Source organism: Biomphalaria glabrata, chromosome 13 (assembly GCF_947242115.1).
Source record: "Biomphalaria glabrata chromosome 13, xgBioGlab47.1, whole genome shotgun sequence".
In the NCBI taxonomy this organism is placed as follows: Eukaryota; Metazoa; Mollusca; class Gastropoda; family Planorbidae; genus Biomphalaria; species Biomphalaria glabrata.
The window spans coordinates 22,823,654-22,848,524 of record NC_074723.1 but is presented as its reverse complement, the minus strand read 5'-3'; the positions used below and the strand labels follow the sequence as shown (position 1 = coordinate 22,848,524).

The following is a 24,871-nucleotide window of genomic DNA, read 5'->3' as shown; positions in this document are numbered from 1 at the left end:
TTTTCTTGAGTTACCAACTTTTGGTTTTAATTGTTGTCATTCTTAGTAAACAATTGTACATGGGGAAAAAAATATATATATACACCAGTATATATTCATATATTATATGTATTTAACCTGCTCAGTACAAAGCTATAAGGGAAATTTATAATATTTACGATCTTCAAATAGTATTCTATCCCTACACCAGTATATATTCCTATATTATATGTATTTAACCTACTCAGTACAAAGCTATAAGGGAAATTTACAATATTTACGATCTTCAAATAGTATCCTGAGCTGAAATCAAAGCGCATAAGTAGATAGTCATTACTTCAACTTAATTATCGATGTTTTTCAAACGTTACTTCAGAGTTGAAGATAAAACTATCCTAGTCCAAACCTCATGTAGGATGATGGGAAATAGTAGCGGGTAGGGTATGAACCCTGAACGTCAAGATAACCAAATGACAATCCAGTGCACATACCACACAACCAGGCGATTATCCTAATTTAAGCTAAATAGTTTTACAAGTTTAGTATGGCCAATCAATACCAATAATTTGATCAGAAGTTGTGATTAAAAATTAAAAGGAACCATTATTGAATGTAAAAATACCTTAGCAATTAATATATTCTGAGACCAAACACTATAATTTACAATTAATCAATTTACACAATTTGTTTAATTTTAGATAGGTTATATTCCAGGACTACCATTAAAAGGGTGACAAATAAAAAGTCAATAGAGATATTTTTTAAAATGGTTTCTTTATTTCAACTTAGTATAACTTGATCTTCATTCAACAGCTATCTCTCTTTACAAAGTATATTTATAGTATTATACTAAAATAATAATAATACAAAAAAAAAAAAAATCACATGAAAACTATGTCAAGGACAATCAAATTCATTTTTTCCTCTTAGACACAAGGGAATCTGCAGCTTGGTCAAATCCTTCTTCACCAATATTCATCATGAGAGAGTTGGTATTTAGGTACACTCTATTCTGAGATTGGGCAATCTAAGAAACAAAAAAAAGACGAGTTTTTTTTTTTTGCAATGCCAACACATTTTTTTTTCAATGAAAGAGAATCAAATGTCAGCTGACTAGTTAATTTATATAAAAAAAAGAAAGAAAAGCTCTGCATGACTACTAACTCTTCACCACTTCACTATAAAGTAAAAACGTTAAATCTCTTAACAGGAAAGAATTAAGCCCTTTTCTATTCAATGAAATCTTAAAATGCAAGTAATAATGTCTTTGGCCAACTTAATTTTTTTGTGTTCTCTACAAGTTTTTGATGTGTATTAAAGCTTTTTTTGTGTGTACTTTCATGTTTTCAGTTTCTATTCCTGTTTTTTGTTTTAATTAAAGCATTTATTAAACGTGTCTGAAATTAATAACACTTATAAAAGCAATCATATATTTCACTTTTTCAAGAACACTCAATGAAAATGTTAGCAATGTGAATACACCTGTAAACTAAATGACTAAAAAAATTCCCTGGAGAATGCTAAGCAGTAAGGGCTCATTTTGTATCCAGAAATGAAAACTAAGGAGCCTAAAAACAAAAGTGGATGTGACAGTGGTTTAAATGTGGAAAGGGTGCTTTGTGATATATAGGAGGAGAGAGTCTGTGCTAGGGAACCCACTATTAGACATTCCATTTGAAGGCTTTTAAATTATTATTTTTTTTTATTCCCTTTATTCCCTAAGTCCAAAGATTAACAGTAAAATATCAAAATAAGTTCAAATATGCTTACTGTTCTTGCAATGTTCTGTGCAGCTCTGATTTTCCTCAACTTGAGATAGCCAGGATTTAAACTCATGGCTTCACCAATTAATTTAGCAGCTTCAGCTTCTCCCTCAGCCTGCACAACTTTCTGTTGTTTCTCCTGAATGGCTCTTTCTACCAAGAACTGGGCTCTTTGGGCATCTTGTTGGGCAATCTAGAGTGTTTCAACAAGTTCAAAAGGTTAATACAGACAATGGGCATACAACAAATCAGACATTTTTCTAACAAAAAATAAGACTGTGGCAACAGGAAATTTAGTCAATGGCCAGCAAGACTATAACTAGAAAAAGTTAACTTATAGTTTATAATCTGCTTACGCTTTACTAGAAAGAGTTCAATATCACTTTACTGGATTCATTTTAGGTCAACTTGAGTGACAGCATTGGTAAAAAATTTTATTTCAAAATATTATGCCTAGTTTAACTTCAGTACCTGTTTTGATTCAACAGCTTGGGAATATTCTTTGCCAAAGCTAAGTTCAGTGATTGAGACATCATCAAGAATGATGTGAAAATCTTTGGCTCTCTGGTTTAGTTCTCGTCTAATCAGCAAGGAGACTTGTTGACGTTGAGTGATTAATTGAGAAGCATTGAATTTAGCTACTACACTCTTTAAAACCTGGGGAACAAAAAAAGATTAAGTAAAAATAAACATATAAATCAATGAATTTTATTAGACACGACAAGACAATGTAAAATAACACAATCTACTGCAGTTATGAAATGTTATGTGTTCTTAATTTTGAGAGAGAGAGAGAGAGAGCGCTAACATTCAATAAATATCTTACTTCATTACAAATTGAAGGCAAAACTCTTTCATCATAATCTGTACCAAGTTGTCTGTAAATTTGAGGCAGTGCCATGGCATTTGGACGAGACAAAACTCTTAGTGATATATTTACCATCTGCAAGTCTGGGGGAAAAAAAACAAGAAAAATTAGATTGTAAAATAAATATACAGAATGATTTTACATTTTAAAACATTCCTGATCAAGAGATTCTCATTATAGAAGAAGCTTCACTGACGTTCTTTTTATACCTTTGCTCCCAGTTGGTGATGATATTTTGTGTGGTCGAGATCTAATGTCATAAATTATTGGATACTGGAACCAGGGAACCCTGAAATTTAAAACAAAACATTTATTTCCCTAATTATTTACAATAATATTTTACATAAAAAAATTGAAAGATTTATTTGCAATTTAGAAAAAAGTCAAGTCAACTTGTGCAATTTAAAAAAAAACTATGTAAACTGCACTGAAACATAGTTATTCCTCAAGTCCCCATAAGCTTGACAAAGTAAATTTAAATTGTATTGCAAGCCTATATAGCAAACACACAAGGCATGATCTGATTTTATTTATGGTGAAAATTTTAACACACACGATGTAATCACTCGCTTGAGAGCAGTAGCTCTTAATAGGATGACAAAATGTGGTCCACAAATCATTAAAAGTTACCTAGACATATACTGAACAGAAAGATTAACAAATATATAGAGACGGAAAATGAAATTGATAAGGGCAATCAGTAGATACTGCATTTAGCCTTTTAAAAATTTCTTTTGTCGTTGAATTAAATTTAATGTTATAAAGTGAAGCTTGTAATTCAGAAATTACCATTGTACCTGTTATATGTGGACAGATCCTTTTTTAATTTCCTGCTTCAAGTAGGTCTGACATTTTTTATAAAGAACAAGATTCATTTCATGTCTACAAATTACTTAAAGTTGTAAGTAAAATGAATACAAATATAAGAGCTACTTTCATTGGATTAGTTTTGAAGTACTTAATGTTGTCATGGTAATAGCTGATATCTATATTATAAACAAGTGTTAAATTTCAACAGTTTTATATATAATATACATTTATTTGACCATTTAATTTGTGTTTTGTATATATATTATATATAATTTATTATAATATCTTTGCTTTAAAAAGTAAATGGGCATACTATACCTAAAGTGAAGTCCTTCAACATAAATATCTGGCTTGATACCAGATAACCTGCTAAATATAATCGCTCTGTGACCACCTTCAACTGCAGCACCAAAAAAAAAAAGTTATTAGATTGCTTGTAAAACACTTTGCAGGTTATTTGAAAATGTATTAATTATAATTTTTAAAAAAAGGTCCCTCTGGTGTTAAATATTATTTTTATTTCCCTTTGCTGACTATAAAATGAAAAGTCTTTTTAAATATGTATATCAATATTTTGTTCTTTTATTTAAAAAAAAAAAAAAAAAAAAATAATAATAATTTAGATATTTATTTGTTGTTTTTTTTCTAACTATAAACAAAATTTACAATCTTCCGTTGGAAACTATTTTCTGTATCTAGATCTAAGTCATTACAATTACACACAATAATGATCTGCAGTTTAATATCCTGTTACTGAAGGTGTATATAGAAGACGGAGGGTGTGTGCATGTTAGGCAAAATTTTGTTTGCTTTTCTTGTGGGGTTGGGTTTGTCCATATCTAAATGCTCTGAGAATATAGATGTAGATAGATTAAATTATAACAATCTAGATTATCTTCATTCTTCTGATGAAATGGAATAAAAAACAAAAATCTGTATGCCACTGATAAAAGCAAAAAATGAGATAGAAGATACACTGTGGGCTAAAGCATCTCATGAATTAGTGAATAGTGAAGCTTAATAAATGGAGCCTATATTACTCTATGAGGACCACATCTGGATGCAATCGTTAGGTCCTAGAATTTAAAAACAGATTCAACAGCATTTTTTGTTGTGAGGTCTTTATGAGAAATAAACAAAATGACAACCTGGAAATTTGAGGAGAATTTAAACAAACTGTAGCAGTGTAGTAGTCTAGAATTTGAGATGAGGATGAGCAAATAGACTTTTTAGAGAGTTTTACCTTTCACTCAATTTTCTTTTATATATGAAGACTTCTACTACTTCTCCTTTAAAAGGAAGACAAGGCTGTATGCTTTCCCCAACAATCTTCTTATTGGCAATTGACTGGAAAATGAGATCAACTGATGGCAACACAGGCATATAATACAATGGACTAATGACAAAACAGCTTGAGGATCTGGATTTTGCAGACTTCTATGATATCTGCCTCCTTTCACATGCTCAGACAATATTAAACAAGCTCGCAATAGAAGACTGGTTTAAAAACCAATTTGCAAGAAAACTGAGGTGATGAGAATTAATAATACCCAAGAAACACCACTACAGCTCCAGGGAGAAAACCTATATTATATATAAGAAACTGATCATTTTCATTATCTTGGAAGCATCATATACAAAGAAGAAGTAGCTGATGGCTGAGATGCAGATATAAACTATAAATTTGTATATATATAATATTCTTCTTCTTCTTCTAGCCAGCTTTATTGCTGCTGAGCTGTATATCTAATATATAAAGTAGAAAGTAAAGCGTATGTATGTATGTCCCCATATAGAAATCAAAACCGTTTGACCGATCTTGATAAAACTTGGCAGAAATGTTCCTTGGGTACTAACTTAGACCGTTGTGTATGTATTGTAGCCCTAAAACAAACTTAAGACCTTCAAAAAAAAAATGACAGACTATTAACCTTTTGAACCCGCTAGCCAGATTTATCGGTCTGCGCGTAAAAACTCCACGCCCCGCCAGCCTGACATATTGGTCTCGCACACCTTACCTTAAACCTAATGTCCATAATTAAAAATCCATAGAAAAAAACATGTCACGTAGGACTATTTGACTTATGGTAAATGACAATAATCTTGAACCCATGAGTTTTGTGTTTTTAAATGGTAAATTTAATTACAAAATGAAAAAACACTTTATTGATTTAGGTACTCTAGCATAATCCAAATAAATAAACTTTGCATGAAGCAGGAAACTATCCTCAATGATTCTAAGAAATGAACTAGATCTAGACAATGATTACAATGATACTAATGATAGGGAAATGGAGATCGACTCAACGATAATCTAGATCTAGATAAAATCGGTACAGGTGTAAACAGTAAATAAAAACACTAGATCTACATCTATACCAGCACCAGATTCATCAAAGGAATTAGGGGTCTACATGCTGATAAGACTGGCATACCAAGAAAATATATATATATTATAGGAGATAATATAAAGATTCTTATAATTTTCTCTCAAAATAAAATAGTTCATTTAAAAGTTTTAATACCATTAGTTTGTTTTTAATCATGCTTGTGTAAATTGTAATTTTCCCCAGGAGCCTAGGGCCTAGGGGAATAGGAAAGTAAGGGCAGGGCACTGCGAGGGTCCAAAGGGTTAAAGTTCGATAAATTATTATATGGATCTAGGCTTTGTTTACAATGTTGACATGAAAAAAGATCGAAAGGATTTAGATGTAGAGATCTAATTTAAATAACTACACTTTGCACATATATAGTTTTTTACTTTGACACATGAAAATACAAAATATAGTCTATATTGATTTCATTATTTAATAAAATTAGGCTTCAAATTTGTCTTTCAAAAGCATTTTTACATAAATTTGTTCCTTATAAATACTTATATAGGATCTGCGAATTCAGAACGTCCTGACTTACTTATAATCCCAATCATTTAACAAATCAGGTAAACCCCTTTTAATTGTACTTTATATCCTATTCATCTATCGCTTCTTTCATTTATAATAGATATGAATGTATCGGCTTCGGGTAAACCCATTTTCGCAAAACTAATTTTATTTTCGTAGCAAAAGAGAAAAACTTGAAAGGATCATCAGCTAAGTTTAACATACATCAAAGTCCAATCCACTAGATTAGTAAACACAAACTAAGACCTGCAGGCCGCGGCTTATGTCAGGATAGTATATATATATTTTTTATATATCAATATGGCTAGAGAGAGAGAGAGAGAGTGTGTATAAGGCAATAGACTATAAATACAATCTAAATAATTTTTTATTAACATAGTCACAGATATAATTTATTAGCAATTACATGGTGTGCATTGACAGTGCTCAGTGTCCAATGAAGGGGAAAGCACAAAAACTGCGTTCAATATATATAGGAGCATGAAGAGACCCAATTTATTTTAAAATAAAATCTTGAATATGAATGGTAATTCAAAAGGAACACAGCTATTTGTCCATTAGTATTAGTTGAAGAATAAGAATCTGCTTTCTGTTTTTTTGTAAGTTAAACCTTCACCAAATAAAAAAATTAATTAAAAATTTGACCTAGTTGCAGTAGTTCCTGAAAGTTGGTGTCCAGATATAGATCTAGATCTAAGAATCTACTGCAGTCAGATTAAATCTAAACTGTTATTAAATCTAACCTAAATATTTCATCATCTTGTGACTTGTCTTTTACGCACACAAGGCGTCGAAGACGTGGGGCCAGTTGGAGAGACTCGCCCAGAAACGAGATGCCTGGAGGAAGCTGGTTGGTGGCCTATGCCCCAGAAGGGACCACACTCACCACTCACAACAGTTCAGTTACCCAGTTGAGTTACACAGGTGACAGAGAGTGAGACTGTCAGAGTCAGAGTTACAGTTATTACACATTACAGTACACACACTCACAGACTGAAAATAATCTTAAAAGTTTAAAGTCAAACATATACCAGTATAAAATGATTGTGTTAATCCATAGATGCCGCCAGCTAGTGCAGCAATACCTAATCCAGCACCGAAGCCTCTAGGGCCTGCTTTCTTTAAACGTCCAGCAAAATCTGCAGCCTTTTTTGCGTCCATTATTGCATGTGCTTAATTTAGGCAAAGGTCAACAAAACGGAAGCCCAAAGTGGTTATTCTTTAATATTTGAAAACAATAAAAACTTTCCTGGCATGTTTATCAAAACGTTAACATTATTTTATTTGACGACAAAATATACACATATATCTTAATTAATAATATACATTATTAGGACTGATATTATTAATAGAATTTAAATATTATATATATATATATATATATATATATATTACTCTTCTTAAGCATCGTTTAATTGTTAAGTGACAGGCGCATTTGTTATGAAGCTCATAGATTCTATGTATAAATACCAAAAAAAAAGTACATTTCTAAAGAATTTATACATCTAAGAAACAAAGTTTTTTTATAGTTAGCTATAAAAATAAACATTTTTAGACTTGTAATGTAAATTAGGTACATCTAGCTGTTTCATATAAATATAACCTTAGGGCGCCTTAGGCAGTTTTAGAATGCAGACGCTTTATTGATTGAGATAATGCAACCTGGCACTTTGTACATTGACAACGATATCAACAACATGGAAGACTAAAAAGATAGGTCTATAAGATCTAGATCTAGAAGCCAGATCTAAGTTTATGCAGAATACTAAAATCTTAATCTACTACTTTTTATTAAAATAAGACATGATATAAGATCCGGTACTTAAATTTAAAAGTTTTATAAAGACTACAAGAAAGTAGTAAATGTATTCTAGATTCTAGACCCAACTACTAAAGTGACTAATTGTCACTAATAAACTAAACTTATAGATCCAACTAACTAAGCTCCAGTTTAAATACAAATAGATCTAATTATTAATTATATTAGAATCAGATAAAGATCTATATCAAATTCTCAACATGGATATTAATCCATTGGCAAATCCAAAAGGAAGTAAACTAATCTGTGAAATTTGCCAGCTTCCAGCTTTTGTTCTGTGCAAATCCTGCAAAGTTACGTATTATTGGTAGGTATAGTATAGGCAGTGGTAGTCTACTCTAGCCTATAGTTTTTATATCAAAATATTATATTGGGCAAATGAAATATCTATTCTAAATGTTATTAAAATGTGTGTACAGATACAGAATTTAAATGTCTGATATATTAAATTGGCATTCATCTATATTAAATGGTCTTAAATCCATTGTTAGTTTTGATTAAGAATTTTATTGAACTATTTAAAAGTTACTTTGCTAGCTTATTAAATGTTATTGCTTTTAAAAAATACAACTAAGCTTTTATTAAATGCTATAGGTACCTTTTTAACCTATCACAACATTTTGTATTATTATTGTTGTCTTTTGATTAATATAGCCTTGCCCTCAGCTTCAATTCAGCTAGATAAAGAAAGATTGCCTGTCTTTTATATAGCATAGAAAGCACTTACAATGCTTTTACTTTGGGAATGGTTTTTAGATTTTATGTAGGCCTTTTTATTTGTCTGTTTTTAGCACCCATGAACATCAAAAAGCAGACTGGGTCAGCATCCATGAAGAAATATGTGACAAATTAGCTTTCTTAAGGCAACCAACTCCATTTTTGCCATCTAAAGAGGAAAGAGAGAAGAGACAAAATCAAGTACAATTAATGAAGGTATATTTTATTGGTTTGTTTTTCACTTTAGATTAATATATATGCAAGAAAGAAAATTTTCATTGCAATTTATGCATGCACTAAATTTTGTACAAGTGTGATGAGAAGTATCTTATTTAAACAGAAGAAACATATCTTAAAATTCTAGCCTAGTAATATTTTTATTCACATGGCTTTGTACCGAGGTCTCAGGTTTGAATCCTGGTAAAGACTGGGATTTTTAATTTCTGGATCTTTGGGCTCCTCTGAGTCCACCCAGCTCTGTTGGGTATCTGGCATTAGTTGGGGAAAAATAAAGGCTGTTGGTCGCTGTGCTGGCCACATGACACCCTCGTAAAACCATGGGCCATAGAAACAGATGACCTATACATCATCTGTCCTATAGATCGCAAGGTCTGAAAGGGGAACTTTACTTTTTTTAAAAAATATTTTATTCACATTTTCATCTTCTTATTTTATATATTACAAAAAAAAAGAAGATATTTACGTCTTACGCATTTCATGTGTCAATCTAGTCATGCATGTTAATCAATGACTTAAACTCTGCTAAGTTGTTGGTTTTCCTGGCTGATTTAGGCAACCCATTGCATTCTCTAATAGCACTAGGAAAGAAGGAGAACTTGTACAAATTTGTTCTAGCATATGGGTTAAGCAGTCTATGGTGGTGAACTTTGTTGAATGCCTTAGAAAAGTCTAAAAAAAATTACATCTGTTTGCTCATTATTATCTAATTCCTTTGAATCTGAGTAGTAACATATTATGCCTTATTGTTTATTATAGACTTGCTTGCTTGCACTTATAACTAACAAGACTAAGAATCTGTTTATATATAAAGGTAGAAACTATTACCATTTAAGGCTGCCTCAGGATATATCTATCTATATTCTGCTTAAAAGTGTAATTTAAGATATTTTTTGTTATTTTATTGTGAAATACTTATAATTACACATTTCTGAAATTCAGATTGACAGAGAAGGAGTGGGGTAGCAAGGACTTATCTAACTTGCAGAAGAAATGACAGTATTACATCTAAAAATATTATTTATTCATTCCTGTAATACTTATAATTTTTCTATGACTGGTAAATTTTATAATCTTATAAATATTAGATGTTCCCTGGAAAGAGAAAATACTTACATCAATCCAATGTAGTCCTGCATGTTAATTAGTAACTAAACTCTGTTAAGTCATTGGTTTTCTTAGCTGATTCAGGCAACCTGTTCTATGTTCTATTGGCATAAGGAATAATGAGCATTTATCTTAGCATTTGAAATAAGAAATCTGCTTTTATCTTTGTGTCTGAGTAATTTTTTTAAGTATTCGCAATTATTTAAAAATTGTTGTGATTCCAATTCTTTTCACATTTTATAGAATCTATAATATAATATGAAGAGACAAAATATTTTTTTGTTTTTCAAAAGATTGAGTTGATAGAAATGTCTAGAACACTTGCACAAAAACTCCTTTTTGAAGGAAAACATGATGAATCAGTACCAGCAGCCACACAGTCTTTGCGGTATGCTATAGATGTTTACGGTGTTGCAACTATTGAGCTTGTTCCATCTTATCTTATATTAGGAGAGGCTAGTGTGGGTAAGTATATAAACCATGCTATTTGTCTTTTTTTTTGTTCTTCCATTTCTATTTATAAAACTTAGTAAGTAATTAAATTTATTTATTTTTTTTTTTTAAATGTGGTCCAGTTTTGGAAGACCAAATTTTAATTCTTCCACTAGCCAGTCTTTTGGTACTTTTTTTTTTCTGAAACTAGAGACAATTCATGTGACTCTATTTTGTCCTATGATGTTTTTATTCAGTGTTTTTCAGGATAGTGTAATATTTATAAAGAAAATACAACTTAAAATGCAGAAATCAAACCTTAAGAAATGTGCGCTATTAAAAGGGTGCATTCCAAAATTTAGTTTCAAACTTTCATCATGTTATGTGCAGCTATCAAATATGAAAACACAAGGCATAAGTCCATCTATAAATGTTTGTCTTTTTACATATAATCTCCACACTTGTGCTTTAATTTTATTTTTAATGCAACAACATCTAAACCCATTCAAAATTTATACACAACATTCAATTGAATTTAATATTTAAAAAAATGAACAATTTGAGTAACATACTTGAAGCTAACCACAACATTCTCCAGGCTTGAATAAGCTAGTACAAGCAGAAGAATATCTTACAAAAGCACAGTGGACAGTCTTGAAGACACCAGATTGTCCTAGATCTATCAAGTCAAAGCTGTACAGAAATCTAGGCTTACTGTATGCCGCCAAAGGAGATTTTCAGGAGTCTCTCATTAATTTTGCTGATGATGTAAGTCAAGTTTTATTTCAACTACAAAAATGGTTTAGTTTCTAAAGGCTGAGTTTAATTTTTTTTTCATTTTATTCTGTGTTGTATTATCAAGTAAATAATATATAGAAGTACTATACTGTATTTTCTGTATTGTCCTATTTTAACCACAGTCCCAATAATCCTACATTTTCACTTGTGCACACTAATGCCTAATTAAAATTGTTGTTTCAAAATTAGTTGAACAATGATTAAAATTAATTTTTTTTTACAGATTTATCATTCATCAGAAGAGTTTGGAACTGACAGTATTCGCACTTCTGGTGGTTATTTTCATATGGCTAATGTTTTTTTCAGACAAGGAAAAATGAATATAGCTGATTCTCTTTATAGACAAGTATGTTATTTTATATAGAAAAATTTTTTTTTTCATTTTTTTTTAATGTTTTGAAAATTATATAATAAGATATTTTTTTATTATTTATTTATATTTATTATTGGCTTTCAGCAGTTAAATATTTAATTGGGCGGTGGAAACATTTCAAATGACAAGTATAGAATTAATGTTCCAAAAGCAAAATCTCAAACTAATTTTTTTTATAACTGATCTTGTGTTTTCTATAGATATGAGTAAATAAGCAATTGTAATAGCTTTTAATACAGATGCCCCAACTAAAAAATAAACAACACTCTGTATGGCAGTGCAGAGCTTTTGAGAAGAACAACTTGCTATTGGTCCATAAAACTAATTGCTAAAGAGCCTAGAACTCCAAGAACTTTCTAGACAGAGAAGATTTTTTTTAAAAAAAGCTCAAATTTTTCTTGATGTAAAAAAATGTTTTTATTTGAATATTTGATAAAACTTTTCTTTTTAGGTAATCAATATTTGGCATAATCATTTGTCAGAAATTATTAAGGCTAAAGTGCCCTCTGAGGAGGAAGCGGCCAAATCTCGATCGAGAATGATAGGACCTGCAAAAGGATTATTTGAAGAGTTGTCCAGTGGATTAGGTATGCTAATTGTTGCTGAAAATTCATGTAAATATTATAAATCAAAAATCAAAAAAATCAAAATCAATCATACCAAAAAATATTAGTCTTTTTTTGTTTCTTGGTACGATAGAATGAACCATTAGTACATTTCACTTTCCCTTTCTTTGCAGATGCTGCTCAAGATGCAGAAGCCATACAGATTCTGACTTCCATCTATGACATCCGAGACCACCAAGTCAATCGACAAGCCCAGGATGTAGCCAAGACCTGCCATGCATTGGCTATGCTGTATTTTGTTCTTGGAGACATCAAAAAGGTTAGTGAAGGAGAAAAATGTTGAGAATAATCTTTTTGACATATCATTTTGTTTTACTGAACGCTCCCTCTTCAGCTAGCAATGGTCACATTCATAAATCTTTAGAAGTTAACAATAATAGGCCAATTAGGTTCTCTTATCATTGATAAAGCTAACAGTCTAGACTTTCTTCATAACCTCTTCAAGTCAAAACTTTGCACCTCAAGCACACTGGTTTTTGTCAACTCTTATTATTGTTGAATGTTATATACTTTTGTATTTGATTTAAAGTATACAAATTCTTACATATTTTAAAAATCATCTTAGAGCTTCATACATAGTTTTGGCGAGTCAGGAGAGAAAGTAATGCAGAATTTATTTAATAAACAGCAACATTTAACAAGTTGGGATTGATAAAAAAATTAATTAAAAAATTTTACATATGAACAGTGATTTGTGGTGGATTGATTAATATTTATGTATAAATAAAAATGTAATGTTTTCATTATTGGGAAATAAAGAGATATTATTGTTAAAAAAAAAAGAAATGAGTAGGATTTCTTTAATAAGTGGTGGTTACTTGATAAGTAAAAAAAAAATATTTTTTTCCCTTTATAAAAGGCTCCTTAGTTTTCCCTCACCTTTAATTAAAAGATAAGTCTTCGCAATTTATTCAAATGTCAACATAATTTATCTGTATATAATGGTCCTTGGGTATCCTCCTCATCTCAATGTGAATTGTACTCAGTTTGAGTGGATATTTGAGAATCCTGCCAATAAAATGCCATATACCAAAAATAATTGTTAGCTTTAGAAAGAAGTCTACAATTTTCCCAAATGTTTGCCTTGTTCACACCTTTTAATTAGTGTTGAATTATTTTAATAACAGTTGGTAACTATTACTTTATTGATGCATGTTTGTTAAAACCAGGCTAAAGAGTTTGGTAGAAAAGCAATAGTAGAAAGTGACAAAATCAAGGATGATAACTTCTCTAAATCTCTGGTGGAATTCATGAAACTCTGTGAAAGGCAAGGAACTACAAATTAGAAACTTTGGCACATTTTTCTGCCAAAAGACCACACAACACATCCTTTTGTTTGGACTATTACATCTGAGTGTGCCATTGTACAGAATTAAGTAGCAATATTAATAGATAACATTTTAGTACAAATCTAAAAAGTATTTTTTTTTAACAAGATTAAATGTCAAAGCAACAAAATCAAACAAAAGATTGAAAAAAATAATATTTTTATACAGACATTGAATAATTCCATTGTATAATCAGACTGTGACCAGAAAACAGACTTAGTTCTATTGCACTAAAAAGTATTTGGTAAACATTGCACACTGTGAAATAAACTATTTGAATTCTGTGATATGTAAAATACAAATTAAATGTAGGGTTTGCTTTATAAATTTTTCAATGTGTTAAACTGTTAATGTGCAAAACAATATAGATATATTTTAATGTATATCACTAATTAATGTACATTTTTAAAAACAAAATATGTTAAATTTCATATGCCAAAAAAAAAAGATTATTTTATAAATATCTGTAGAAAATAAATAGAATGGTATAACGTTGGTGCACATCTTTGTTGTTTTTTTTTTAGATTTACGCATGATTTAAAATTTCACTAGGAAGTTGCTGGTCATTACACATTTTTTCTCATACATTTGACTAACTAGACAAAAAGTTGTAACAGTGGTTGGGCCTCAGGCACATAGAAATAAAAAAAACAAGGAGCTTACATAGTAATGATAAATATCAAGAGGCACAAAATAATACAATGTGGAATATATCTGGGATGTACAGGCACAATGCAGAGAATGGGTTCAAGGCCGAAGGGCACTGTGATGTATTTGTGGTTAAAAAAATAATAATTTATAAAATATGTACTTAAGTTTAAATGTATGAAAAGTTGTACTACTAATGATGGGCCCATTGAGAATATTATTGCTTGAAAGCACTAAGTTGTTTGAATAAATATCTAACATTAACAGAGTCTAGCATAAAAAGTTGCAAAGTTACTTAAGCTTATGCAGCGCAGCATATCTAAAGATAAATTGATACACTTTTTATTTATGATCAATAGAATACTATTTTATAAAGAATGATATATTTAAAAACATTGGGATAGACAAATAAAATGTGAGATATAATTGAAACTTGTATGACAGTATATTAAATATTGACTGAATTAAATTTATAGGAAATATTTATTTTAATAATTGTGAGTATATCTTTGGTTATTATTTTAATACAAAGTGTGACAAAAGCATTAAATTTTCAGACATTTAATAAAAAAATTGTAAATACTTAAATAAATTTGTGTACATTGCATACTGATCTTATCTCAAATTTATTAAATGTTTTGTGTTTTTTTTTTCTGATGAAAAACTTCATTAAACTAAGACTCTAGAAGCTTCGTTTCTCAAATGATTCATATAAAAATGGGTTTTGAAACATAAGAGAAACAATTCTTGTTAAACAACATAAACAGATAAAAAAAATATATATATTTAATTTAATTTGATCCAAGATGCATGATTTTATAAAAAAAAAATAAAAAATATAAAAAGTATTATTTTGACACAATGAATGCCAATTGGTATCAACATTACATTGATAGAAAACAAATTCTGTATTGTTTAAAAAAGTTTTCTATGAAATTCTTTTTTTTTTTCCTTAGCGATGAGCCTACCGAATTCTTATGTATTTAAACTTAGGTTTCTTTTACTTGTTAGTAATATATGCCAAATAAAATAAACATACATATAGGAAACTGCTACTTTGGTCCAGCAGGTTTCTTATATGTATGTTTATTGTATTTTCTATACAGCTGTTCACCCCAGCAGAAGTAAAACTTATATTTTTAGTAATATATGCAGCAATGTTTTCTCTATCTTAGAACATGCATTTGATTACTGGGGAAAGGCATGGTAAATTGACACACAAAAGAAAGTAAGTGTATGGAATACATGTGATATAAAAATAAAATTGGTTGTTCGTATATATTACAACAGCACAACAAATTATCTATGTAAATATAAATATATATAAAATTGTTGAGCAGGTGATGCAAAAATTTTATGATCTGGGGAAGGGTGGGATAGGACAATGTGCAGGATTGAGCATAATAAATATATGAATGGGTTAGAGAGTACTTTGAAGATCTAAGCAGCAACATTCATGATAATGACTTTGATCCATAACCAACACTTTCATTGTTAACCCTATAAAAAAAGAACTTAGTTCATTACTTCAAGAGTAAGAGATTCATAATGAAAGGTGAAACATAAAGAGTTAAAGTGAAATATTAGTATTCAGCATCAAGATATACCTGTGACAAAACTTTTTATGTAATGGATGGTCAGACTACCCAAGAAGTTTCATGGCTACGATACTCAGTTTTGACAGTTATTTATTTAATTCAATATTGCAAGTTGCAGTTTAGTTCCCTTCACATAATAACATTGTTTTAAAAAAAAATGATAGATTTTATAAAGCAACAAATTTTTAGCTATAGTTATAATGTTGAATCAATAAGTCCAGTCTGCAAATCTTGCAAAATAATGTATAGTTTTAACTTCAAATTTAAAAAAGAAACTCAAAAAAAAAACACTAATAAAATGTTTAAATATTAGTCACAAAATGTTGCATTACATTTAAGTATATTTAAGTCATTGCCAAGAATTTCTTTACTAAAGTCTGTAAACAACATTGCCAAGATATTGTTTAATCATTTAAAACTTAGTTTTAAAATGTTTTTGGCACATCATATACTAGATCATAAAACTATATAATAATAAAGTTACCCTTTTTTTAGTTCTATAAATTATTTTAACATACATTGACCATTAAATAAATAAAATAAATGTGTATCTTCACAACAAAGCTTTTCTTATTGAAACAAAATATTAATAAATAAGATAACACAGTCGAATACATTTTTGTTTTTGACACCAAAGATTAGGTAGCTGTTTTTTTCGGTTATTTTTTTTTCTTTTTTATTATAAATTGAATTTGAAATTTAAAGAAGTTAGATTAAAGTAAAGTAAATCTCTTACTAATATTTAGAGCTTGAAAAATAATTTACTATAATGACTTTTTGCAGTTTTTTTTATTAAGTCATCTATCTAAACATAAATTGCTACAATAAAAATTTTTTTCTTCATTTTGTATTCCCCCTAACTTACTTACATATTGAGTGTTGTTCTTACTAAAAAAAAAAATATATATAATATATATATAATTGTAATTGATATATTTATGAAGTGTGAAACAGGATTTTTTAAAGAGGTCCCCTATGTTGAATCGGTACTTGGCCTTTCAATGAGGCTGTGATTGAGCGTCAAATGAGATTTGCAATGTTCTCCAACAGTATGAATCATATGCCACAAAGGTAGCAACAACATGGAGGGAAATCCTCGTATAACATGCTGTCATACCTGCATAGAGGATCTCAGGAAATGGACATCAGTTGGGAAAAGGCTGCAACTATTCATGCAGACCAATTTTATGGAGACAGCTTGCTACCCAATGTTCCAAACCACATGGGAGAATTTAAGTCCTAGTCCCCTAGTCGAACAAGTGAATCTATGGTAGTTCTGCCCCCCTAGTCGTACAAGTGAATCTATGGTAGTTCTGTCCCTCTAGTCGTACAAGTGAATCTATGGTAGTTCTGCCCCCCCAAAAAGCATTTTTAAAAGTATCATAAATATTACATTAAATATTCATCTTACAAATTTCTGAATATTGCTATCATAGATTATTATAAGCATGTGTCTTACAAATAAAAACACAACATTCATCATACAAAACTTTTTAAAAAAAGCCAATAATGAGTTTTTTGGTATAAACAAACATCATCAATGAAAGTAGTAACAAAAGAAACTAAAGTTTGAAATGACCAAAATCTTGGTATGATTGATTTCAGTGTGAACTGATGTCTAGAAATCAAAATTATTGTATATCTTAATCAGCAGTTTTGTGTTTTGTTTTGAATAAATGTACAAATATAATTAGAAACTTAAAACACTCAAGATCCCAATATTTTAACTGGTTTGTGATTTTAAAAAAAAATAGAAATCTACAAATAGGATTAACATTTTTGTATCCTCACAGCAAAATGAGTCGTATTAAAAATAAAAAGGCCCTGATTTTTAGATAGTTTACTAGAAAAAAACAACACTTAATCATTCAAGATTTGTTTTGTATTTAATTTTGGAACAGGAGGTTAAAAAAATCATAAATAAAATTTAAATTTCAAGCCTTATGATTATTATATATTTCTGTTCAATCTGAGATGATTCTTTTTAAAATGCCTAACATTACAGATGAAGTGAAGAAAATAGGAATATTGATTAATTTAAAAATAAACAATATAAAAGATATTTTCTTAAGTTTGAAAACACATTTTCAATCATGCTTTTAGCTAAATACAATTAAAACTTTATGCTTAAATGATATAAATACATAAATAAGTTTTGGTCTGAATATTAAAACTGTGTAATGTGCACTACCAAAATGTCCAATGTAGATGATGTAAGCATAATGTATAGATGACACTAGATCTAGAAATAATTGGTGTAAAAGAAATATTTTTAATCTTAGTAAATTTCAATTGTTACAATAAAATTAGAGAATGGAATGGGTTGCCTGAATCAGCCAGAAAACCAAGGACTTAGAAGAATTTAAGTCACTGATTAACATGTATGACTAGATTGACACATGAAATGCATAGAAAGCAATTATCTTCTTTTTTGAAGTAACGTCTGCATCCTAAAAGATAAAATTAGAAAATGAGATCTATTAGATATTTTGAATTGATTTTATATAAAAAGTAGAAATGAGATGGAAACAAAACTATTCTTACAGGTGTGTACAGCTACGAAATTATGAGTTCTAAATTCATTTCAATAAAAATAAATGTTGGAATCAGTTTGTAAAATTAGCACTTTGAAAACTTTTTAGTAGCTTCATCTAAAATCAAACAACTTTGGTTGTACATCTCTCCTTCATATTTAGGAATGTTTACTTCTGTTACTGGAACAAAAATTGTTTTCAATTTATTTGAAGACCTTGTTTAAAGAAAACAAACAAAAATTATTTATATGCTCAATATACAAAAATAATGAAGTTTGAGCTATGAAATTATATTTACAGATTTTGGTTTCAGTGTTAAATTCTTATTAAACAATTATTAAATAATTTTTAATGTTCGCATATTTTTTGGAAATTATAAAGATCCTATTGCTCTTCACAAAATAGGTAAAGTATTGAAGTTACCTTAGTTGATCTAATATAGCTTTTACAGATAAATTACTTGTACAGAGGAAAAGGTTCTACTACTTGCAATTAATGGACTATAAATGTGGGAAATAACATTTTTTAAATTTGTCCAATTAGTTGACCTATTTAAAGAGTCCAATTCTTAGTTGTGCATGTAATAACAAACAAAAAAATCATTCCCTGCTTTAAGTGCATGATACAGATATAAAATTTGTCCAATTTGTTGACCTATTTGAAGAGGCCAATTCTCAGTTGTGCATGTAATAACAAAATAAAATGATTCCCTGTTTTAAGTGCAAGGTACAGATATAAAACAATAAATTAAATTTAAAAACAACACATACTGCTGATATAACATTTGATAAGGTTACTTACTAAAAAAGTTAGGTCTGAATAAGCGATTTGCACTGTCAGATAGCTAAACAAATACTTGTAGATTAGTAACATTTATTTATAGAACAAAATAATGATTTAGTTTTTATTTGTGAAGATCTAAAGCCATTTTTCCATGTAAAAAAAAACCCTGGTTAACATGATGTAGATAAAAGAAAAACTTGAGCATGATGAAGTTTCAAATTGAGATTCTAAGATCCCCTGCTGACTTAAAATAAAGAACTTTATCTCTACTATAGTCTAAATGATTCCAGAATTCCTTTATTTTTTCTTATAGAATAGGACTCATTTCATAATAAAGGAAGGCGTGGTGGCTGAGCGGTAAAGTGCTTGGCTTCCAAACTGGGGGTCCTGGGTTCAAATCCTGGTGAAGACTGGGATTTTTAATTTCTGGATCTTTGGGCTCCTCTGAGTCCACCCAGCTCTAATGGGTACATGACATTAGTTGGGAAAAAGTAAAGGCGGTTGGTCATTGTGCTGGCCACACGACACCCTTGTTAACCATAGGCCACAGAAACAGATGACTTTTACATCATCTGCCCTATAGACCACAAGGTCTGAAAGGGGAACTATTCATAATAAGAACAGTATTCAATCACTAAGCAAACATTTAATTATTTTTGTTTTTACTTCAATAATTTGCTTTTCATTGTGGATAGAAGTCAGAAATGATTACATACAATTTGAAACATGAAATGATTGCTTTGTAATATTTTAACATAACCTTGGTAAAAACAAAATGGCAGTTCATTTTGTGTTCAACTTTAGAGCTATATTATTTGTAGTAGTGATTTTTTTTTCTTATCGTCACATTATATCACAATAAGTATGTCATTTAATAATCTCAATCTTCTTGCTACAATGGGGAACATGCAACTCAAGCACTCCAAGAATCTTGCTAAAAATATATCAATAGTTTTTTTTCATTGTTTTTTTTTTATAAGTTTTTAACTCTGTCAAAAGAAGAGTTTGAATTAGAGTTTAATTGCTTCATGTGCACAAGTAACGTAAATTTACTTATGAATGAAAAATGTGTTTTTGAAAAATAAATTATTCTCAATTTTAAGAATTGCATTTTCATTTTATAAATCACAATTCATGCCTTTTTAACTTAAATTGACAGAATTAATTAGATTAAGTAGAAAATGTGTATGTTTTTCAATATCAGTTATGTATCATTTGAATCAATGGCACATTCTTGAAATTCACCGTCTTTAACATCTTCGATTGTTATATGAATGTCAACAGGATTGTCTCTCTTAACGTCCAAATGATGATTGTCCAGTCTGTTATTGGTGCAATGGTTGTTACAGTTCTCATTTTCATCATCACTGCTGATGCTGTTGGTCTCATGTTGCATCTCCTCTTTGGTGGGCCTAAAAAACAAGCACTTAAAAGCACTGTATGCTCTAGAACAGTAGGCTCCCCGATGAGAGCTTACCACGGACATGTTGTTTCCTTTCATTTGATTCCTGTTACGCCGGGACTGGCTGTGCCATCGTTTTGTTGGTGTGCAAAACAAGTCAAGGTTGGATCGTTTCCCATTACCCGAAGAGCTTGAGCTATCTGAATCTTGGCTCGACTGTCTTGAAGACTTGTTTCCTTTTTTGATATGATTGCTCTTTGAGGTTTCATTATTGTTAGGCACATTAGATGAATTTCTATTGGTCTGATCAAGGGCACTTAATAAGTTTTGATTGCGACCCAAGTGCTCATTGGCTATCAGAAAAGACTCCCTGTAGGCATTAAGATTAGTCATTCTGTCAGGAAGAAGACGGAAAAGTTCTTCATAATGGGTTTCTTTTTCAGCTTCAATAGAGTTGACAACATATTTAGCAGAGTTTGACATGAAAGGTGACTTCTTTAAACCAAGAGGTCTTAGGTGAGGCTGTAAATGTTCAGAAGGTGAAACTATGTTCAAAGAGTCTGCTGACGTATCACTGTCTTTTCTATCATTATGAATGTAGTCTGCCATTATAGGTGTGAAACTTCCAAATCCTTGTAACGACAGGTCTTCAGATCTCCGCTTTGAAGTTGGTGGTGTTGATAAAGCCGTAGGATCCGCTGAAAGGTAAGACATTTTGGGTCTGTTAACATTATCTTTAGAGTCAGTTAGTGAAACAGCACTAAGCTTTCTCCTGTAGTCAGGGAAAGCCTGATCGCCTAAAGAAACAGCACTGAGTTTTCTGACACAATCACTATCAGCTTCATCAATATTTCTTCTGTCAAAGGGTGTATCTGTTAGCCTTGGATCCCCCAAAGAGGCTATACTGAGCTTTCTACCAGATGGTGTATCCATTAAAGACACAGAACTGAACTTTCTGTAGCATGGAGGGTCAATCACAAATGAAGTACTCATTTTCCGTCGATATGGGGATTCCATAAGAGAAACTGAGCTCATCTTTCTAGCATTTGGGCAGTCCAGCAAAGAAGCTGCACTCAGCTTTCTGGCACCAGGGGTGTCATTAAGGGATGCACAGCTCAGCTTGCGAATATCACTTCTGGAAATAGCACTGTACTTTCTTCTTGACATATCTGCCTGCATAGACTGAGCTATGGAGTAGGATGAAAAAGAGTTCATGACACTTCCTGGAGTTTTCCTTGGGGTGTATGCAGCATACCTGTAATTGCTGGATGGTGTTGACACTGATGACATTGGAGCAGACATAGGTGAAGAAGTGTTGTCCACTGAGCCAGAAGACAATGACTGTGCAGCTCTTGTGTCCATGTAGAGCTTGGAATTAACAAAAATTATTGGTTTCTGGGGACTCTGAATGGAACCACCTGTTGATGCTGTCTTGGAGTTATCAGTCCTAGATGTTCCAGTAGATGAACCTGAAGATAATGATGACTGAGTGTTGCATTCTTTCATAGACTTTGGTTTCTGGGGTTGATTGGTGGTAAAGTTTCTGGGCTTTACCTGAGCAGAGCCAAGTCTTATAGCAAGCCATTGAAGGGCATCTTGAAGACCTTCTCCACTGACTGCACTGACAGGTATGATGCCTGAAATAGGTTAAGAAAATATTTCTCAAAATTTTAGTTCACTTTTTTATTGAAATCTCTAATACTGTCAATTCGCTGAGAATGTCAAGATCAATGAAATAACAATGAAATAATAATTTTAAAATATCACTTCCTATATTTTTTTCTGACTTGACTACATCTAAGTCCTTTAAATGCATGAAAAGATTAAGTTCCTTAACAAATATGCAAATCTGAACAAATTCTGAAATTCTTACCCCAAGGATGTTTTAAATATTTGAGACCTAATCTCTCAGATATTTCTTCCACTGACATTGTATCAGGTAGGTCTATTTTATTGGCCAGAAATAAGAAGACTGCACTGGTCAGTTCTTCTGCATTCATGGCTGGCTTAATGACATCGTAGTTCAACTCATCCAGTCGTTCTGGATCATGACTGTCTATTACAAATACCACAGCATCTGCCCCTTTATAGTAGTGTCGGAACAAAGGGCGCTGAAAGAAAATTACAATTTCATTAATTTCTGTTGAAATAATTCATGCACACTTTTAAAAAATTATATTCGGTTGAGATGTCATATTAACAATAACAATGGTCAGCATAAAAGCATAAACGAAGTTTAAAATTTAAACGTTCAATCATGCTGTTATACATCTTCAATTCATCAAGGGTTGAGTAGGCCAAACACAGAACAGAGAAAATCAAATGGTTAACAGGTGGTTAAAAATAATGACACTTTAGGTTTATTTATTAAGTTTATCTCTAAAATCTATTTAGCTATTGGATGAATTTAGTAGAATCAAGCTTTTTATGTGACCTAAATATGACCTTTTGCAATGAGATGGTTGTTAGAAATCAAATCCAGAATATACAGGAGTACTAAGAAAAAAATCTAATTTCTTTAAAAACCTTGGAATTCATTATCATTGCTTTAGAAGAAAAATGCTGTAATTCCTTGAACATTAAACAATCTATATAAGAGTACCTATCATTAAATAGATTTTTACCATCCAATATCATGTAAAATAAAATCAAAACCTCAACACTTTTGTTTATTTAAATATGTAGCCTGCCGGTACGCTATATAAGCTTGTTCTGAGGCCTTAAAATTATTATGATGACCTTACTCAAGCTGACTTTAGATACCATGTTTTTTGTGCATATAACTAGCATAAATATATAATTGGCACACGCTTATACCCTGCACTATTTACAAAATAAGTAAAAGCAAAATCATACATGTGGGTGTGCAAAGCCGTAACCTACCAGTCTGTCCCTCATGTTCCAGTTGTTGTTCTAACAAGTAATACATAAAGCATGTGAAATACGAGCCTACAGGAGGTATAAAGACCCACCACACCAGTATGTCCATTGTTTCCGTTATTCTATGTTTATGAGTAAAATAAATTTTGTATACCCGCACCTTTGTATACTCCGCACAGCCGACATTCGTTCATAAAAAACGTGTATAACCGACAGGTTATATGCGTGAAAATATGGTAAGTACAGTGTTGTCACCATCAAGGCAGAAAAAAAGCTGTAATATTTCAGTAAGTAAACAATCAACAAGGAAAAAAAAAAGAATACCTACTATTTTGTCACGACTGCCAATGTCCCATGCAGTAAGATGAAGGTCCTTATACTGAATGCTCTCCACATTAAAACCTTTAAAAAAAATATTAACTTTAAATTTGCAAAAGAAAATATAACATGTTAAAATCTTCACTATTATTTTGTATCCATTTGTATTTTTAAAAACTTTTCATCCTCTAATCAGCTATCAAAGGAAGTTAATAAAATGCATAGTTAAACACATTAATAGTAATGTAATAATACAAACCTATTGTAGGAATAGTGGTGACTAGGTCATCAAGTTTAAGTCTGTACAAAATGGTTGTCTTGCCTGCTGAGTCTAAGCCTAGTTAAAGGTAAACATAAACATTTTCATTATATTTTATCAAGAAAGAACAATCCAGAACTATGATTTTTTTCCCCTTCAGTACAAAATGTTACATATAAATATATCAATTAATTAATTTTTTTCTATTTATTAATATATATAACATATATAACAATATATATATATTGCCCCACTCCCTTATGTCTGCTTCTGGTTGAGGGAGATATTAGAGTGAAGTCTGTTAATTATAACAGCATTATTTTTTTGATTTACTATCATAATTTTAAAAGCTTTTTGCTTCTAATTTCTATGATTGCCTTTTTTTTTAATTGTCACACTGTACTAGGTGACAATTATAAACTAATTGATTTTTTGTTTAAATGCCTAAACATTTTACCCAGCGCTCAGGTCATCCTTGCATCTGACTATGAGTAGGCTTATAGTGTAAGGAATTACTATGGAATGATAAGCCCCCAGACCTAGGCTTCTTGGTTTCATTAATATTTTTTTAGACCTTAATCTATGTTGGAGATTGTTTATCATGAATATTGCAGATCAATTAATGTCAATGTCACAGCTGAGGAATTGTCAATAAAAAATGAGTCGTTGGCCCCATGCTAAGTCAGCTC

The 24,871-nt window shown here is 30.5% G+C and overlaps 3 protein-coding genes across 4 annotated transcripts in view; 1 reads left to right on the top strand and 2 right to left on the bottom strand.

The window, feature by feature from the left end:
- Nucleotides 1-734: 734 nt before the first annotated feature.
- LOC106072727 (prohibitin-2-like) lies at nucleotides 735-7,534 on the bottom strand. The gene is made up of 7 exons (XM_056007813.1): nucleotides 7,355-7,534; nucleotides 3,739-3,820; nucleotides 2,820-2,899; nucleotides 2,569-2,693; nucleotides 2,214-2,399; nucleotides 1,750-1,935; nucleotides 735-1,006 (listed from the first exon to the last, which is right to left on the bottom strand). Exons 1-7 carry the CDS (start codon nucleotides 7,482-7,484, stop codon nucleotides 893-895), a joined length of 903 nt encoding a protein of 300 aa, XP_055863788.1. The 5' UTR covers nucleotides 7,485-7,534; the 3' UTR covers nucleotides 735-892.
- A 455-nt stretch (nucleotides 7,535-7,989) lies between these two features.
- On the top strand, nucleotides 7,990-15,015 carry LOC106077039 (zinc finger MYND domain-containing protein 12-like). Its single transcript, XM_013237829.2, has 8 exons — nucleotides 7,990-8,449; nucleotides 8,934-9,075; nucleotides 10,497-10,668; nucleotides 11,234-11,403; nucleotides 11,657-11,779; nucleotides 12,258-12,393; nucleotides 12,546-12,691; nucleotides 13,602-15,015. Exons 1-8 carry the CDS (start codon nucleotides 8,343-8,345, stop codon nucleotides 13,716-13,718), a joined length of 1,113 nt encoding a protein of 370 aa, XP_013093283.1. The 5' UTR covers nucleotides 7,990-8,342; the 3' UTR covers nucleotides 13,719-15,015.
- A 1,870-nt stretch (nucleotides 15,016-16,885) lies between these two features.
- Nucleotides 16,886-24,871, bottom strand: part of LOC106077038 (uncharacterized) — a 41,615-nt gene continuing 33,629 nt past the window's right edge. For both annotated transcript variants that reach the window (XM_056008465.1, XM_056008466.1), the window contains exons 3-6: nucleotides 24,183-24,260; nucleotides 23,934-24,007; nucleotides 22,599-22,836; nucleotides 16,886-22,362 (exon numbers count right to left, since the gene is read on the bottom strand). In XM_056008465.1, coding sequence (XP_055864440.1) covers nucleotides 20,528-22,362; nucleotides 22,599-22,836; nucleotides 23,934-24,007; nucleotides 24,183-24,260 — 2,225 coding nt within the window. In that variant the 3' untranslated portion in view covers nucleotides 16,886-20,527. The remainder of the gene's footprint in view (nucleotides 22,363-22,598; nucleotides 22,837-23,933; nucleotides 24,008-24,182; nucleotides 24,261-24,871) is intronic.